At 48.6% G+C, this 19,140-nt stretch overlaps 1 protein-coding gene across 1 annotated transcript; it reads right to left on the bottom strand.

The window, feature by feature from the left end:
* Window positions 1-3,373: 3,373 nt before the first annotated feature.
* Window positions 3,374-18,937, bottom strand: LOC115385424 (28S ribosomal protein S23, mitochondrial-like). The gene is made up of 5 exons (XM_030087416.1): window positions 18,793-18,937; window positions 18,019-18,198; window positions 4,293-4,370; window positions 4,081-4,204; window positions 3,374-3,752 (listed from the first exon to the last, which is right to left on the bottom strand). The coding sequence occupies exons 1-5, from the start codon at window positions 18,834-18,836 to the stop codon at window positions 3,669-3,671; spliced, it is 510 nt and encodes a 169-aa protein (XP_029943276.1). The 5' UTR covers window positions 18,837-18,937; the 3' UTR covers window positions 3,374-3,668.
* Between the last annotated feature and the right edge of the window lie 203 nt (window positions 18,938-19,140).

Below are 19,140 nucleotides of genomic sequence, written 5' to 3'. Positions count from 1 at the left end.
TCAGCCACTTCCTGAGCTTCAGAGGCTCCTGTGCTTCCTGCCTGTCATGACAGGACGAGCTGACTAATGCAGGCGTGTCTGACCAACACTGCTGTGGTGACAGAGGTCAGGGACACCTGGATTAATCAGCTCGTCCTGTCATGACAGGCAGGAAGCAAAGGAGCCTCTGAAGCTCAGGAAGTGGCTGAGTTGTGCAGAGTCTATTGACGCACAGTGCAAATGATTTGTTTTTGAATGTCTTTGTCACGTAGAGCGACAAAGTTTACATCGACTGAAAATACACCCCACTTAGTAACAGTAATAGATTTGTTTTGCAGGATTGCTTTGCAGGTGAGTAGACTTTATATGTCCTGATCTTCAGGCATATCTTTGAATAAATTCCCCTACCACTCTATTGAAATTTAGTCCGCACGAAATTTGACATGCGAGGGCAGCGCCCTTTGAAAAGTATCAAAGGCTGTAGGTGGAGCCAGAGGAGATGGATTTTGTCCTAAATTACCCATTTAATGTCCAAATATCAAAACACAGTGACAGTCCCAGCAAGTATGATGGAATAATCTCAGTACATGAGGCGGAGGGCAAATCGGTACCATTTTGAGGGATTAATTTTCATCGTGATTTTCATGAAGGTGCACATCTCTAGTGTTGGAAAATGTGTGATAGCCTTCAATCCACGGTAGTTTTTAGGAGCTATCATCACTTAAACCGAAGAAAGTCAGCTCGGCCGAGCAAGTTCATGGACCCAGCTTCCACCTGACATTTTTTGCAGCATCTCTGGAACGGAAAGCGTTAGAAACTTACTTCTATTTCTGAAACTACAGGGTTACAGCTTTACAACAAGATATCCTGCAGCCTTCTACACCCTCTGGAAGCTGTACAAAATCCCTGTAAATATTGTTCAAAATTTTTCAAAACCAAAAAAAGTTGATTTTCTCATTTTCTATATACATTAAAAACCAAAGATGATAGACACTTATTTTTCACTTAGTTTTCATTGTTGGAATCTGTGGCTTTCTAGCTTTCAAACAAGCCCACCCATGGCTTCTTACTCTTCCGGGAGGCTGTGTTAGATTGCATTGAAAATTTGTCATGAAATGTGAATCTTAAACAACATTATGTTTCACACTTATGAGCCTACTTTTCCTACTAAACATATTTGTTTGAAATGTTGTTGTGGATTATTGACATAATTAGGAGGAAAAAAATAACAAATGTTCTGTCATTAGTAATATTTGTGCGAAAATGCCAACATTATCTGTATTTTAATACATAAATTAATTGTGAATAGTTTTCCAGAAAATTGATTATTTCAATGCTGTTATTGAGAAAGGAACATGAACAATAGCATTTAATTGACTTTTTTTAAAAAAAATTTTTTAGAGTATACGAACTTTAGAGTATACAAGTATTATACGAACTCAACCCTTTACACAAGGAATACCAAAAAATTAGGGAACATGCATAGTTTTAGATCACTGTAATCCATGTTTTGTGGTAGGTGACATCATACATTTCTCACTTCCAGTAGGAATCACTGTCGATTTCTTCTTCATCCCCGTTCTCATCATCAACATCAACATGCTTGGTTTTCACACTCTGGCTGCCTGCACGTGTCTGTGCATTTCAGTCTATTTGCTTCCCTGTTGCTTCCCAGACTTCCTGTCCCCAGACACTTCCTCCAGCTCCTCTGGGAGGATCCCAAGGTGTTCCCAGGCCAGCCGCGAGACATAGTCTCTCCAGCGTGTCCTGGGTCTTCCCCCAGGGAGGCGTCCAGGAGGCGTCCTAACCAGATGCCCAACCCACCTCAGCTGGTTCCTCTCGATGTGGAGGAGTAGCGGCTCTACTCCGAGCTCCTCCCTGGTGACTGAGCTCCTCACCCTATCTCTAAGGGAGCCCAGCCACCCTGGGAAGGAAGCTCATTTCGGCCGCTTGTATCCGGGATCTTGTCCTTTCGGTCATGACCCAAAGTTCATGACCATAGATGAAGGTGGGAACGTAGATTCACAGGTAAATCGAGAGCTTCGCCTTTTGGCTCAGCTCCTTCTTCAACACAACAGACTGATACTACGACTGCATCACTGCAGCCGCTGCACCGATCCGCCTGTCAAGAGAGGGATGCAGTCAAATGCCTTCTCCAGGTCCACAAAACACACATGGACTGGTTGGGCGAACTCCCATGAACTCTCAAGCACCCTATGGAGGGTATAGAGCTGGTCCAGTGTTCAACGACCAGGACGAATAGAGAGACGTGTCAACCAAGACAGTCCCTGCACATCCAGAGACTTAAGGTACTCAGGCCGAATCTCGTCCACCCCTGGTGCCTTGCCACCGAGGAGCTTGCCAACCACCTCAGTGACTTCAGCTTGGGTGATGGACGAGTCCACCTCTGAGACCTCAGCCTCTGCTTCCTCCACGGAAGACGTGGCGACGGGATTGAGGAGGTCCTCAAAGTATTCCTTCCACCGTCCAACAATGTCCCCAGTTGAGGTCAGCAGCTCCCCACCTACACTGTGTTGGCGGAGACCTGCTTTCCCCTCCTGAGGCGCCGGACGGTTTGCCAGAATTTCTTCGAGGCCGACCGATAGTCCTCCTCCATGGCCTCCCCGAACTCCTCCCAGACCCGAGTTTTTGCCTCCACAACTGCTCGGGCTGCAGTCCGCTTGGCCTGCCGGTACCCGTCAGCTGCTTCTGGAGTCCCATGAGCCACCAGGGCTCGAGAGGACTCCTTCTTCAGCTTGACGGCAGCCCTTACTTCCGGTGTCCACCACCGGGTTCGGGGGTTGGCGCCACGACAGGCACCGGAGACCTGGAGACCACAGCTCTGAGCAGCTGCTTCGACAATGGAGGTGGAGAACATGGAGAACATGGTCCACTGGACTCAATGTCCCCAGCCTCCCTCGGGACATGAGTGAAGCTCTCCCGGAGGTGGGAGTTGAAAACCCTGCTGACAGAGGGTTCCACCAGACGTTCCCAGCAGACCCTCACAACACGTTTGGGTCTGCCAAGTCTGTCCGGTTTCCTCCTCCGCCAGCAAATCCAACTCACCACCAGGTGGAGATCGGTCCACAGCTCTGCTCCTCTCTTCACCCGAGTGTCCAAAAACGCAACGCTCTATGTTTGTCTTGACTTGTGGCTGGAGTAAGGATGGTTATAGTGTGCTATGTGACCCAGGACTTCAAATTCTTCAAACACTCGTCAACTTGAGGATGAAGGTATAAAACATTATAAGCACTTCATTTATATTACATCATGTCAATACTTATAATACTTTATAAGCCTTGGTATAAGTTCTTATTCATGATTATACATGTTATAAATGCATTCATAAGACTTATGCATGTGTTCCTGATGCATTATAAACCAGACCTTCATCGTTACAGGTTTTTTTATTGCAACTCTCTGCACATTAACAAACTCAGTTGAGGAACTTCTCCTTTCACTCAAGACCAACTCTGAATAATGCGACTGAATGTGGCTCATGGTGCCACTGCAGCAGTCTGACACGTTCATGTAACCTCATCACTGGGATTTAACACTTCTGACACAGTCTACAAGAGAAGCAGAAATCCAATCACATCTTGAAACACAACGTAATGCAGAGTGAGGACCAGCAGCTCATCCCAGAATCTTTTTGGGCGACGCTCATGTCCTGTGATGTGCCGTGGCCTTCATGTCTCCTGGACCGACTGCTGCTCTGCCAACATGTCTATAAGCTTCAGCTCCAGCACTGGATTCCTGGACTCGGCAGGCGCCTGGCAAAGAAAAGCATTTCTGTCAACAGGATCACAACGCTGCTATCGTATCAAACCATTAAAGCACTTTATATGTTTGTTGGCTTGACTGACTGAATTCAGGTTTGACAACTCCTGACTCTGTCTAAAACTTCACTCGGCCTTTCTGGAAATGTTCAGCGTTTATCTTCAGCACAGACATGATAAACTACAATGGCTAGTGTGGTATTCAGCCACTGATGCTCTGTCAATCACACTATGACAGAAAAGTAGAAAATTACAAAGGGAATTCACGTTTTACATTTTCCCCCTCACACACACGGTACATAGGTTTTTGTGACAATCTTACTGGGAGAGCTCCTCTCTTTCTTAAGATAACCCCCTCTGCAAGCAAAGCCTTCCCAGCCTCTTCAAACAGGGGAGACTCCTTCAGCTCACACTTGCTTCTTAACTCTTCATACTTCTCCACAAATCTGTGATGGGAACAATAAAACAACATGACATCATATCAATAAAATGAAAGACAGATAATAGCTTCTCACCCAACGAGGACAAACGCACCTCTGACATGTAGAAACAAAGTATGGCTTGGAAAGGTCGATAACTCGAGGACCTGTCCCATACTGCTCGTAGAATCTCCTGAAAGAAGGACGATACAGTCAGCTGTCTCCCACTGGAATCACCCAGGTGTCATTTCTTCTTCTGACCAGTCCTATTAAAACATTGGCCTGTGAAACGGATTTCACTGCTGTGGTGTTTTCACCCAAAGCACTTCACACTGCCAATCACGCTCACATACACCAGTGGAGATGGCGGCCATGCAAGGTGATCTTTCTGGATTCAGTCGGCACGTTTACATGGGCGGAGCGGATTGTAAACGCGTCACGTAAACACAGAGCATCCGCTTCACCCGGAGCCGACTGTACGAGGTGGTGTACACGGACCCACAATCCGCTCCGTGTCTCAGATAAACGCCGCCTGACAGCGGAGCGAATAAACGGGGATTATCTGTTCCGCGCGTGTGTTCCCTCGTACATAGCGACGTGATGACGTGACAGGAAACAGGAAGCAGGACAGTCAAAAACAAGCAGAAGAACTTGACGGTGGTTGAGAAACACTTTTTAATAAAAATCCAGAGAACAAAAACCGGAGAGGCGAGACGGAAGCAAATCGCGAAACAGTGACTTGTTCAAAGAGCTGTACAGCAGGATGAGTGACCGCGAGGCCGGTGTTATGGATCAACTGGTTCCCGTGTCAACGAATGATGGCTCACGTGCTCATAACAGCAGATGTTCAAGTACAACTCACAAAATAATAATCATGCATTGGTTTTATATGGTGCTATTCAGGACACTCAGAGACGCTTCACATTCTTCATCCTCTCATACTGGCTGGAGCTGAGCTGCTGCTGTCGCCACAGCTGCCCTGGGGGGGGCAGACTGACGCCATCGGCCCCTCCCACCACCAACCATTCACTCTCACAACTTTCATACTGGGCAAGGTGGGTGAAGTGTCTTGCCCAAGGACACAACGCCAGTTTTACGCCTGCGGGAGCGGGGATCGAACCGCCAACCTTCCTGCTCTATAAGACGACCCGCTCTACCACCTGAGCTGCTGTCGCCACAAAAGACTCTAAACTTATAAATGTACTGTAACAGTAGAGAACTGACGTTCCATAGAATGACGACAAGTTTCAGGTCACCAGTTAACACGGGCACCAGTTAATTTGAAACATCGACACGCGGAGCAGAGCTCACAGCGAGACGTGGCGCTCGGCGGCGGCGCTCCGGCCGGGGAGCAGCGCTCCTTCAGCAGGTATCATGGAGATGTTGGGACTTTATTTGAGCAGATAAAAACTCTGCTGGGCGCCGAGGACGGCTGCTGCAGAGAGGACACCTGACAGTTCCTGAGAGACTCTGTCCTCATGTCCCAGGACGCTGTACAGTCCGCCTCACCAGGACCCTGGTAAACCAGGATTCACGTGGATCGCTTTGTCTGCCGTACATGAAGACACTCGCTTAACACAATTGTTTTCAATGGGATTGAAAAAACACCCATGTAAACTGGGCCAGTGTCTTGCCCAAGAACACTTCAGCATGTGGACAAGGGGGAGATAAACCAACAACCCCTCCAACTGCAACACAACCACTCTACCACCTGAGTTAACTGAACACTTACCCCAACATAAGCTGGACTCGCAACATTCATTATATGTGTTATTAAATTGAAAATGTACATTAGAAAGAGCCAGGACTCACAGCGGCGGAACCTCCACCCCACCGCCCGCCGCTGAGGCGGACAACATCATGGCCGACCTGAGAGAAGACGTCCGCCGGCTGTCGAATGAGCTCAGGGAGAAGGACGACCTGCCGGAGAAGGCTCGGACGTTGACGATCGACCAATCTATGATGATATTGTCATTAATGGCCGCCGCCGCCCTGGCACCCTGCGCTCCTTCCTGCTCCACACCGGAGCCCGCCCACGGCCCGTCGCCAGGATCTGAACAACCCGGAAACCAGGCCGCCCGACGCCGCTCCGGTCCTCCATCCCGCGGGGCCCCAGCCTCGCCGCTCCGCCGGGGCCCCGGAGCTGGAGCGAGGCCCGCCCATCCCGGAGAAGCAGAATCATCCCGGACTCCGACCTCCGCGGCGCCGGAGGCTGATTATGGAGGCAGTGCGGAGGCGCTCCGGGAGCCACCGCCGCCCCAGGGAGACCTGGGAGCTAGGGATGCACGTGGTTATCCGTTTAACCGTTAACCAATAACAGGAACTTTGACCGGTTAATACTATTGTTTTTTTTGTTTTTTTCAGCTCCAGCTGGAGGAGCTCTCCACAGAGCCGAGCGTCTTCCTGCAGCTGGCGTTACGTTACAGATATCAATGGCGGCGCTGCAGACGACTCCTTCAGTCGCTGATTGATTCCAGGTGCCTTCATGTTGTACAGTCGGAGGGTGTGTGTCTTTGTGCACATTGACGCATGTGGCACAAAACCGGCGTTACATTGAATATTATTTTTATCTCCAGACGCCGCGGGTCGTCCAGATTCACAGTGAAATGGTTCAGAGTGAAGCCGCAGCATCCAGATGAACATTAAGCTTCATCAGAACTGTTTAAAAATCAGATTTCAGAAGCTAAAACTTTATTTAGGAAATTAATCAGAACACACACAAAAAAAATCACCAACGTGCTCACTCTCCACATCATTTAAAAGGCAACAGGAGGTGATTGAAGCCTACAGTGCTGTTAGCTATGTCTAAATCTTGTAGTTTTTTTTACATTTTAGATGAGAATTTGCTGTCATTGTAAATCTGCAGTTCAGCACCGGACAGCGCCGAGTCCGCCTCTCACTCGGAGCCACATTTCCGTGTCGGAATGGAGGGACGTCTGCGTGTCGGAATAGCAGTATTCCGGAATGGTGATGTGTCTAAACGGCGGTGCGTCGGGATGTCGGAGCGGCAGCATGGAGCCGCTCAGCAGGGAGTTTAAAGCTCGTCCTGCTTCGCGTGGCTTTGGAGCCTCGGCGCTCCGGCGCTCCACGCTGTGCGTTCAGGCGCGCTGTTCCACACATCCTCCAGAAGCTTTTCCGGCTCTACAGACTGTTTCTCTGCTCCTTTATTACAGATTATTTAGGGAAAATTAAGCACATATATTGTCAGTACATTATCATTAAGTATTAAAGTTTATTTAGCCTTTCTTTTTCTTTTTTCTGAATGGCGGGGCGGCGCCGGAGCGACTCCCTCGGCAGACCTTCTCCTCCTCCAGACCGGCTGCTGTCTCCGTCCACGAGATGCGTCACTTTCACCGTCATGTTCTGTTTTCTGTGGCGCTCTGGCGATGCGTATACCGGCGCCACCTGCGCGTAACGCGGTCACAAGTTCTGGCTGCTGCGCGACGTCCGCAGATCGGTCCGCGCAGACCAATACGCAACACACACCCTGCAGACATGTGAAGCAGGACGGGCCTTAAATCTTATCGGTTAACGGTCATTAACCGGTTAAAGGGCGTCGGTTAACGGTCATAAAACATATAAAATGTGCATCCCTACCGGGAACGCTGCGCCGGCAGAGCGCTCCCCGGCCCAGGTCACCCACGTAGCCCCGCCCCCGCCTCGGCCTCTCTTCCCCCCGACATCACTCATCACCGGCGCCAGCATCAAGCAGAATATTCGCTTCTTTAACGCCATCACACGGTGTTTTCCCGGCGCCACCGTCCCCGCCATCCTGGAAAAACTCCCAGAGCTCCTCCGGTGCGCCCCTCCTCCGCTCGCCGGGTGATCGTCCACATCGGGTCAACGACACTCCGAGCTCACCGGAAAGGATTTTAAGGAGCTTTTCAGCCCGCCACAAAGTTCCGGAAAAATGATCTCTTTTTTTTTTCTTGGGCTTTTTTGCCCGGCCCTGGCCGGGACCTGGGGGTTGAACAAACTTTTTTTTTTTTTATGGTTATAAGGTGGAACTTGCATCGTCGTCTTCTGCTCTTCTCCTCCTCCTGTGATGCAGCGCTGACTGAACGCGCGGCGAGCGAGCGGCGGCGCGTCCACGGAGCGCCCTGCTGTGACACAGCCGCTGCGCACCGAAGGAACAAACTTCGTCTTTGATTGGAATCACGTAACGCCACGTTTATGTCACAGTACCGTTGGGAATTAATGTGAAATGATTTATTTCAAGGCGTTATTTTTCACTGGCCCGTTGTCAATCCACTGGCCCGGACGGCTTTAACGGCGCTGCCGGGCCATTTGTAAAGTCGAGCCCTGCTCATCATTACTCATTTTAGTGAGTTCAAGGTCTTGTTGTTATTTCTTGTTGTTTGACACTGAAAAATAAAACAAATGTTTTGTATTGTAACTATAAATCCATCTGTATTGTCTTTATTGTGAATTTGTGATTTATTTCATATTACTTTCTTCAAAGACTAAACACACTCAGACTTAAGACTAGAAGAGCAAAACTAATCCCAAAAGACTAAGGCTACAAGATTAACACTAGACTAAGACTAAAATGTTTTTATATTTGGTCAACTTGAACAGATAAGACTAAAAGAATTTCAGAAGACTAAGACAAAAGTAAAATGTTGTGTTTAGTCTTACACTGAGGCCTGATTCACACACTCGCGGCCGTGCGGCGGATCTGTCCGGTTTGCACGGTGTCTGTGGGGAAAAGTCAGAACGTCATGCAGACAGATCAGTCCTGTCACACTCCCCGCGTGACCGCGTACGTGGGAATCAGGCCTAAGACTAAATAAAACATTTCCGAAAAAATTAAAACTGCTCCTGATTCCCTTTAAATATATGAAAAGTGGTTTATGACAAAAATACTTGATTCAAAAGCTAAAACGACTGGTTATTTGAACTATTCAGATCACAACACAGCACTTTAAAAGACATTTCTCTGACTCCAAACTCAGACTACAGATCTGCTGTTTGCAATAAATCAGTATAAAGTCAGTGTTTTGTGTAACAACAAACTTCCCCAACAGAAATGAATTTGCTGGAGGCAGGAAAGACGGTGCCGACTCACAAATGTTTACGTTGTGTGGAGTACTGGTATGTTGGGATTCGGAACAAAGGAATATATAGAAAGTGTTTTTTTTCTGACAATAAATTAATCAATGCATGAAATTCCCAACCCAAACCCCCAAAGCGATTTGCAATATTGACCACATTCACACAGGCCGCTGCCGTGCAAGGAGCTCAGTCTATTCACTGAGTAACAGCAGCTCAGTGTGACGCTCAGACCCTTCACCGTGTGGGCAGCTACTGCAGGACTGAACCTGCAACTGCCCACCTGAGAGACACCCCTGTTCCAACTGAGCCACATGCAACACCTGACATTGTACTGTATGCTGCTGGGAAATATGGGACTCTGCTACAAAAACCATAAGTGGTCCTTCATGTTGAAAAGGTTATCCATCCCTGCCGAGGCCTGGGCCATTATATGATCGTGATTAGAGATCACGATTAATTTCCAGTCGATCACGGTGATCAGCTGTGAACACATTTACTCGATCAGACATGGCAGAAATGTGCGTGACCACAGCCAATCACAGTCCACTTTTTCCTGCTCAACCTCTGAGTGTAAGCTGTCTGACAAGTTACCAGAGATGAGCTGAGTGGAGCGAGGGCAGCGAAGCAGAGGAAGTCAGCCCTGCCTCGGAGTTATGCTCTGAAGATGAGGCTGCTGCTGACAGGAAAGGCTGCTCCACCCGCTCCGCTGCTAGCTCACCGCTGCTAGCTCACTGCTGCTAGCTCACCGCTGCTAGCTCACCGCTGCTAGCTCACTGCTGCTAGCTCACTGCTGCTAGCTCACTGCTGCTAGCTCACCGCTGCTAGCTCACTGCTGCTAGCTCACCGCTGCTAGCTCACCGCTGCTAGCTCACCGCTGCTAGCTCACCGCTGCTAGCTCACCGCTGCAAGCTCACCGCTGCTAGCTCACTGCTGCTAGCTCACTGCTGCTAGCTCACCGCTGCTAGCTCACTGCTGCTAGCTCACCGCTGCTAGCTCACCGCTGCTAGCTCACTGCTGCTAGCTCACCGCTGCTAGCTCACCGCTGCTAGCTCACCGCTGCTAGCTCACTGCTGCTAGCTTCTAGCTCACCGCTGCTAGCTCACTGCTGCTAGCTCACCGCTGCTAGCTCACTGCTGCTAGCTTCTAGCTCACCGCTGCTAGCTCACCACTGCTAGCTCACCGCTGCTAGCACACCGCTGCTAGCTCACCGCTGCTAACGCACCGCTGCTAGCTCACCGCTGCTAACGCACCGCTGCTAGCTCACCGCTGCTAGCACACCGCTGCTAGCTCACCGCTGCTAGCTCACTGCTGCTAGATCACCGATCCGCAAGGAATCTGGTGTTTTGAGTCCAGGAACTACTGGTGATGAAGTTTAACTAACAATGGTTCAGTTCTTTTCTTTAACCCCCCCCCCCCCCCCCCCCCCCCCCCAGGCCCTCGGCAATCAGCGTTGCTGCTTTTTGTAACTTCGATTACAGAGATAAACTTTAACCATCGTCTGAAAGCAACAATCAAGCAGGAGCAAGAATCTGAAGGGTCTGGAGGGTCTGGAGGGTCTGGAGGGTCTGAAGAGTCTGGAGGGTCTGGAGGGTCTGGAGGGTCTGGAGGGTCTGAAGGGTCTGGAGGGTCTGAAGGGTCTGGAGGGTCTGGAGGGTCTGGAGGGTCTGGAGGGTCTGAAGGGTCTGAAGGGTCTGGAGGGTCTGAAGGGTCTGGAGGGTCTGAAGGGTCTGAAGGGTCTGGAGGGTCTGAAGGGTCTGGAGGGTCTGAAGGGTCTGGAGGGTCTGAAGGGTCTGAAGGGTCTGGAGGGTCTGAAGGGTCTGGAGGGTCTGGAGGGTCTGAAGGGTCTGGAGGGTCTGAAGGGTCTGAAGGGTCTGGAGGGTCTGAAGGGTCTGAAGAGTCTGGAGGGTCTGAAGGGTCTGGAGGGTCTGGAGGGTCTGAAGGGTCTGGAGGGTCTGGAGGGTCTGAAGGGTCTGGAGGGTCTGGAGGGTCTGGAGGGTCTGAAGGGTCTGGAGGGTCTGGAGGGTCTGAAGGGTCTGGAGGGTCTGGAGGGTCTGAAGAGTCTGGAGGGTCTGAAGGGTCTGGAGGGTCTGGAGGGTCTGGAGGGTCTGGAGGGTCTGAAGGGTCTGGAGGGTCTGGAGGGTCTGGAGGGTCTGAAGGGTCTGAAGGGTCTGGAGGGTCTGGAGGGTCTGGAGGGTCTGAAGGGTCTGGAGGGTCTGAAGAGTCTGGAGGGTCTGAAGGGTCTGAAGGGTCTGGAGGGTCTGGAGGGTCTGGAGGGTCTGAAGGGTCTGGAGGGTCTGAAGGGTCTGGAGGGTCTGGAGGGTCTGGAGGGTCTGGAGGGTCTGGAGGGTCTGGAGGGTCTGGAGGGTCTGAAGGGTCTGGAGGGTCTGGAGGGTCTGGAGGGTCTGGAGGGTCTGAAGGGTCTGAAGGGTCTGGAGGGTCTGGAGGGTCTGAAGGGTCTGGAGGGTCTGGAGGGTCTGAAGGGTCTGGAGGGTCTGGAGGGTCTGGAGGGTCTGAAGGGTCTGAAGGGTCTGAAGAGTCTGGAGGGTCTGAAGGGTCTGGAGGGTCTGGAGGGTCTGAAGGGTCTGAAGGGTCTGGAGGGTCTGAAGGGTCTGGAGGGTCTGAAGGGTCTGGAGGGTCTGGAGGGTCTGAAGGGTCTGGAGGGTCTGGAGGGTCTGAAGAGTCTGGAGGGTCTGGAGGGTCTGGAGGGTCTGGAGGGTCTGGAGGGTCTGAAGGGTCTGGAGGGTTTGGAGGGTCTGAAGGGTCTGAAGGGTCTGGAGGGTCTGGAGGGTCTGGAGGGTCTGGAGGGTCTGAAGAGTCTGGAGGGTCTGAAGGGTCTGAAGGGTCTGGAGGGTCTGGAGGGTCTGGAGGGTCTGGAGGGTCTGGAGGGTCTGGAGGGTCTAGAGGGTCTGGAGGGTCTGAAGGGTCTGGAGGGTCTGAAGGGTCTGGAGGGTCTGGAGGGTCTGAAGGGTCTAGAGGGTCTGGAGGGTCTGAAGGGTCTGAAGAGTCTGAAGGGTCTGGAGGGTCTGAGAGGTCTGAAGGGTCTGAAGGGTCTGAAGGGTCTGAAGGGTCTGGAGGGTCTGGAGGGTCTGGAGGGTCTGGAGGGTCTGAAGGGTCTAGAGGGTCTGGAGGGTCTGAAGGGTCTGAAGAGTCTGAAGGGTCTGGAGGGTCTGAGAGGTCTGAAGGGTCTGAAGGGTCTAGAGGGTCTGGAGGGTCTGGAGGGTCTGGAGGGTCTGAAGGGTCTGGAGGGTCTGAAGGGTCTGGAGGGTCTGAAGGGTCTGGAGGGTCTGCGCTTGGTGAGTTTCTAACAGGAAAAGATGTTTTCGCGTGTCTTTGCGTGTAGAGAAATTAGAGCTAAAGAGCTAAAGCTAACCCTTAGAGATGCTAACGAAGCTCTGATTGGTTGAAGCAGCTGTCAGTCAAAGTCCACAGGGGGAGAGGCGGGATGTTCAGTGAAACGGAGCGTTTTCTCTTCCGGGTTTCAGAATTAACCTCCGAAAATCCTTTATTTAACACAAAATGACTTTTCCTTAGCGCCAAAAATAAACTATTACCATGTTAGTGCCAATAATAGGGTTTGGGCAAGCTAAAAAAGCAGGATGCAGGTCCTTTAAGTCTAATCTGTCCAATCTAGATTGCTATTTAAATTTTGTACATTTGATGCAAGCAGTAATGATGGCAGCAGCATATTGAGCATCATAACTTAAAATAATGTTTACATTCTAAAGCACCTTCATTATCCCCAGAGGGTTTCTTTAGTTTTATTAATATTTTATAGCAACAAAAGTCCTCAGGGCTGTAAACTGTCACACTTTAACTAGCGATCGTTCAGTTCTCCTCTTTTACTGTAAAAACGCTGCATCGCAAGATTTTATGATCTTGGTGCTAGATTTTTTTTCCCCATTTACTGCACTGTTAAGTGAGATTGTTCTATTTTTCTATGTTTACATTATTTAATTTGCGTTGCTATTTGCTTGGTTTGTTAATACAATGTTAAACTATTCTATACTTCCAGTTTTCAGTTCAGATGCTTTAAAACTGGTTTAAAAACAATATAGCATATCGTGATTATAATCGAGATTGAATGATATGAAAAAAAATAGTGATCATTTTTTTTGCCGTATGGCCCGGTCCTATCCCTGCCTCTCTGCAAACTACAACTTTAACTGGTATTAAACAAGTGTTTCTTCTTTAAAGGTGCTTTAAGGAGTTTGCATGTTTCATGTGAAACAGCGGCCCCTGCAGGCCTTCGGCGTAACTGCAGCTCAGTGAAACACTCGTGCCTGTGGCTTGTGTCCATGTACGTGCACAGGAGGGGGGACTCCTTCCTGGCTCTTCTGGCAGCGCTCCAGTAACATTTCTGTTTCTCCTGCCTGCTGGGTCTGTGTGGAGCTGCAGAGCTGGAAGCCGGTCTGTTCTCACTTTCTGGATCCATCCTCATACTGCTCAGTTGTTGCTCAGTTGTTGTTGATATCAGGCCAGCGGGAGACGCACTACGTCACATCATCTCAAATTCTCCCCCAAAAAACTCTGGAGCCGGACCGGCACTGTGACTTTCAAGTGACAGTTTAGCCTGTTAGAGGTTCTGGTAATGAATATGTCAGGGCTCACTGCACACATCACTGAATATTTGTAACATATTTATGGTGGAAAATAAGTATTTTTGAAGTTGAAAAACTCCTTAATGCACCTTTAAGCAAACTGGGTTGTGTGATCATATCACAACATTACATATTAATCAGAAATGTGGAGCTGTCCAGTAAAGCTGTTACATGTACATTTCTATACACTATATCACATTTAATTCACAAGATCAGAGTAACTTTTATAAAACACATGCACAGAAGCAGAGCCTCAGAATATGAGTCCTCGGCCCAATCCCACTTCTCTGCTTAATCCTCACTCCTCAACCTTGATCCTCAATCTCAAATTAAGTGCCTCCTAAAAACAAGTGTTAAGAATCCGTGTATCATTCGTTCAATTGATATTCAATTTAGAATCAAAAAACAAAATATTGAAAAATGAGTCGTTTTTCCTTTTTTCGTTTTTAAAATGAAAACAAATAAATGAAAATTGGTTTGTTTTTCAATATCCCGTTTGTTAAGACAGATCAAATAAAGGAAAGTTGAAATACGGCCACAGAGCAGACTTTAACTCATTCACTGCCAGATGATGTGCAAAAATGTGTCCAGTCCAGTGCCAGAATTTTTTCGTAATTTTCACTCACTTGCAGGACCCACAGAGTATTGAGTTTTAGGACGACATGAACATTGAACCCAGCAAAAGAAACGTTAGAGTCTCTTCTTTCATCAGAAAAAGAAAGTTTGTTTCTAGCTTATTCAGTTCTTGAGATATCGGCCATAGAAGAGAGGGTGTTTTCAGCAAAAACACTTGATTTTGACCAAAAAATTGAGAAAACGAGCTTTTTCTGCAGAGAAGCAAATTCAAGCAGAACGGTGATCAAGGTCATGATGACAGGTGATGACAAAACTACATTTAATCAGATTTAAAACATAACGCACTCAACAATCTGTTTACAAATGTGTTCATGTGTTTGAACTATTTGCAGGTGTGTGTGTGTGTGTGTGTGTGTGTGTGCATGGTCAATATGTCTTTTTGGAGTGGTATGCCCAGCGTGCAGCGGGACTAAGCAGGATTTGCATACGAGTCATGTTTCACTCCTGTAGCCCCGTCGGGCACAGACCCTGCACCTCCTTGCTGGTCGTTCCTTTCTGCTTGTGGCCGCGATGGGCACCAGCTGGTGCCCCCCAATCCGCCCATCAAGCCTGCTCTGTGGGTCGTGCAGTGGTGCAGCGACAACGCCGACCGGTGCCTGTCCAGGACAATCGCCGATGTCGCCCTCAGTTAGCTCGTCACAAAGTTTTGCAGTTACGCTGCCAGTCCAATACTGTGCCAGCGTAAGCTGCTTGTGTCTCTTCTCTGCTCGTTCCGCCATCATCGCCGCTCTCCGTCTTCTTCACATGGGCCGATCTGCGGTTGCTTTTTTGGAGAACAGTGCAACTGTTGCCCCCTTGTGGGAGAGAAATACATTGCCTAGAGGTCTGAAATTCACACCCGAGATGGACCGGACTTTGATCCACCACCCCCCGCAAAAAACGACCATGACGTAAATATGCGTCTTCGGCGGGGAGCGTAGCTATTGGCTGCTGACGTAAATATACGGCAACGGCAGTCAGTGTGTTAATGTGATTTTTCAATTTCTTCGATCTCCGTGACCCGGAAGTTCTATCGTCTGTGTTTTGGTTTTTGCCGGCGGGAAACGTGGGCGGGTCACGGGACCCTGTAGTCCAGCACACACTACAGAAGGATCGGGCCGAATTTTGCCCCAATTTTCTCCTCCCTACCGAAGACAAGGTCCGGGAGTATGCTAATGAGTTCGGGTCTGATCTTCGTGTAGTGTTCGGGGGGTTCAGAGGGATGTTTTCCGGTCGGAGCCTCTCGGGAGGCGTCGGAAGGGGAGATCGTAGATAATGAACATGTTTAATATTTCTGATCGCAAATCCTGTGGAGTGTGGAGCTCTGAGAGGCGCTGATCAGCTCCGAGGAGAGAAAGAAAGAAAGAAAGAAAGAGAAAAGTCAGAACTCCTAAACTCAGCAGTGAAGAAAGTGAGAGGTTAATCCTCAATACCTGGATCGCTCCTGGATAAACTGGATTTCCTCCATTCAGACCCAAACTCCGATCTGCATCGCAAGTCCTACATTAACCATCACGGAAGAATGAGGAAAAAAATAAATGAAAAAAAAAACAACAACAACTTTAATATCCTGACTCCGTGCCTTCAGAGAGACGAGCGACGCATAATGAAATTTACCTAATCAAAGCTCAACGAGATTTTATTCTGGTGTAAACTATCCAATCTGGGGACAAAAAGAATGATTTAAGATATTTGGTGATTTAAAAAAGTAGCTTTGTCAGAGTCTGCTACTGCTCTTAAGCGATTAGGTAAATTTCATTATGCTTCGCTCGTCTCTCTGAAGGCAGGGAAAGTTGTTTTTTTTTTTTTTTTTCCATGATGGTTAATAGTGGACATGAATTCAAACATCGGGATTATTGCAGGACTGGCGATGCAGATGAATGAGCAGATCGGAGTTTGGGTCTGAATGGAGGAAATCCAGTTTATCCAGGAGCGATCCAGGTATTGAGGATTAACCTCTCACTTTCTTCACTGCTGAGTTTAGGAGTTCTGACTTTTCTCTTTCACTGTCATATAGTGAATATATTTCACATATGTCTCCATCTCTGGCAGCTGAGAGGGGATTTTTTTAAGCAGCAGCACCAGCCAATCAGGGAGCTTTATTTCGAGGGAGTGGACAGCTCTACTCGGAGCTGATCAGCGCCTCTCAGAGCTCCACACTCCACAGGATTTGCGATCAGAAATATTAAACATGTTCATTATCTACGATCTCCCCTTCTGACGCCTCCCGAGAGGCTCCGACCGGAAAACATCTCTCTGAACCCCCCGAACACGACACGAAGATCAGACCCGAGATCATTATCTTACTCCCGACAGTCGGACCTTGTCGGCTTCGGTCGGGAGGAGAAGATCGGGGCAAAATTCGGCCTGATCCTTCTGTAGTAGTGTATAGTAGTGTGTGCTGGCCTTAAACTGACCCACAGGGTCCCGTGACCCGCCCACCTTCCCGCCGACAAAAACCAAAACACAGACGATAGAACTTCCGGGTCACGGAGATCGAAGAAATTGAAAAATCACATTAAAGTCTGCTCTGTTGCCGTATTTCAACTTTCCTTTATTTGATCTGTCTTAACAAACGGGATATTGAAAAATGAACCAATTTTCATTTATTTGTTTTCATTTTACAAACGGAAAAAGGAAAAACGACTCATTTTTCAATATTTTGTTTTTTGATTCTAAATTGAATATCAATTGAACGAATGATACACGGATTGTTAAGGAATGTAAAGTCACTTGGAAATGGGACAACCCTTAAAGACAGTTACGTCCTTGGACCACAGGGGGCAGCACTGCGCAAGAGGGTAGAAGAAAGCCGAAAGAAGTGCAGCGTTTCCTGCAGGAAAAAAGTTTGGCCAGGGGGGAGCGCGCGGCGGGGAGTTTTTGGACCGTCGGGAGGGTGCTCGCGGCTCGCGCGACGCTTCTTTGGACCGTCCGAAGGAGAGAGAGAGCGCACACGCGTGGACCGCTGTTTTTTCCCCTCTCTGTTGTCAAGGCGCTGCAGAATTTAGTGCGGTAGCAGTGGGGGGGGGGGGGGGGGGGGGGGGGGGGGGGCAGTGATAATTTCGGTCAATGATCCATAACAACGTCCTTTATAACTGTCAGTACTGCGCCCTGCATTAGAAATGTTGAACATGTTGCTGTGTGACCTTGTTAATAAATGCATTCAAATGAATTTTCTTGATTTCTTTCTAACAGCCTTTGTAAATATTATCTGTGATAGAAAGTTAATACAACTACTCCCAAAGTAATATACACCATTTTTTATTAATAAAATAACGACTATAACGAACTATTTAACAAGCATTCTGGGTTATCCTTAACTCCAAGGCAGGTCTGGTAGAATCTCAAAATTAAGGGAGATAACGCTCCTTAGTCTCGCTCCTTTCCTCAACTTGTTTAGGAATGGGACAGCACTTAACTTCACGGGAGCGCGCATTTTGAGGAATGAGGAGTAAGATTGAGGATTAAGCGGAGAATTGGGATTCGCCCCTAGACACACCTAAAACAAACTTAACAAGCCTAACATTAAAAACAATTGCAACGAGTCACATGATTCACAAACTTCAAACTTACGCCCTGATTTCATCTTCACTGTAGAAAATTTCCGACACAGTCTCCTTCTTTGTCCGCAGACGGTGGGAACAAGGCTTTACGTAGAGCGGCTGCATCTTTGGGGGAGAGGCCTGGTAGACGTCATACCAGACTGGCTTTGCTTCAGGCTTCATGACTCCTGACTGCATCAAATCCCGAACACTGGCGATCACAACAAAGAAACAAACACAATATTACGAAATGAACTGAAGAGTGTTATTGATCAAGACAGTGCGCGTGCATGCACACACACACACACACACACACACACACACACACACAATTGAGTCTGTTTACAGATATGTGTTTCCACATTGTGACCTTTGAGGGAGAGAAGACGGTGAACGAAAACCACCTTATGTCTGTCGCACGAATATGACGTCACGATAATGTTTCTCAATGAAGGAACTCCTGTTTCATTTACTCATATATCAATACTTAGACTAATCTACTGGAATGTAACGGCTCGTCGGTGTTCGTCCGGTGTGTGAAGAAGCACGTCAGATGGAGTATTGACAGAACAAAAATTCGACGCAGAAAAAAGCTCGCTTAAACTCGAAGCTCGCTGTTTGAACATGGCCGAAAAAGACGATAATATGCGCCTCGGTGGTGTGTTACGTGATATAGCAAAAATGGAAAGTTAAGATAAACAAACATGAAATGGAACGGAAATGCTGGCAACTGCGCGAAGAGTGACGCCAGCTGCCTGTTAGCTCCGCCACCGAGCAGCGAACGTGAGGAAGACAGCAGGCTTACCGACTGAAGACCGTCCCCAGCTTCTCCAGCCTGCTGCCAGCCATCCGGATTCCCTCCGCCACAGCTCCGACGACAGACACAAGGACTGAATCTTCTTATGACGGGAGCTCACAGCCGCTGTGGCTGAAATCACAAGCCTGCGTCCGAGCCGTGCAAAGGTCCTCACAGACACATATCCACATGTTCTTACAATCAGGCATATCACCCAAAGAGGACCTTCTGTCACCAGGGTAACGAAGCAACTTCACTGCGGCTAAAATGAAATTAGCAGCTAACAATTACAACTCTTAAAAGGTTTTTCTAAAACTGTTATTTCACCACCACGAGCCATAAACATAAATAAATACT

This window comes from Salarias fasciatus, unplaced genomic scaffold (genome assembly GCF_902148845.1).
Source record: "Salarias fasciatus unplaced genomic scaffold, fSalaFa1.1, whole genome shotgun sequence".
In the NCBI taxonomy this organism is placed as follows: Eukaryota; Metazoa; Chordata; class Actinopteri; order Blenniiformes; family Blenniidae; genus Salarias; species Salarias fasciatus.
The sequence above is the reverse complement of the archived record's forward strand: the minus strand, read 5'-3'. Positions and strand labels throughout refer to the sequence as shown.

Bases quoted from the DNA above. Each gene is read 5' to 3' on its own strand.
- LOC115385424 (XM_030087416.1), bottom strand. From the start codon at position 18,836: ATGGCTGGCAGCAGGCTGGAGAAGCTGGGGACGGTCTTCAGTCG. The intron at 18,199-18,792 runs GTAAGCCTGCTG...TGTGATCGCCAG, and splicing joins CTGGGGACGGTCTTCAGTCG to TGTTCGGGATTTGATGCAGT. The intron at 4,205-4,292 runs GTGCGTTTGTCC...TTCCCATCACAG, and splicing joins TTTGTTTCTACATGTCAGAG to ATTTGTGGAGAAGTATGAAG.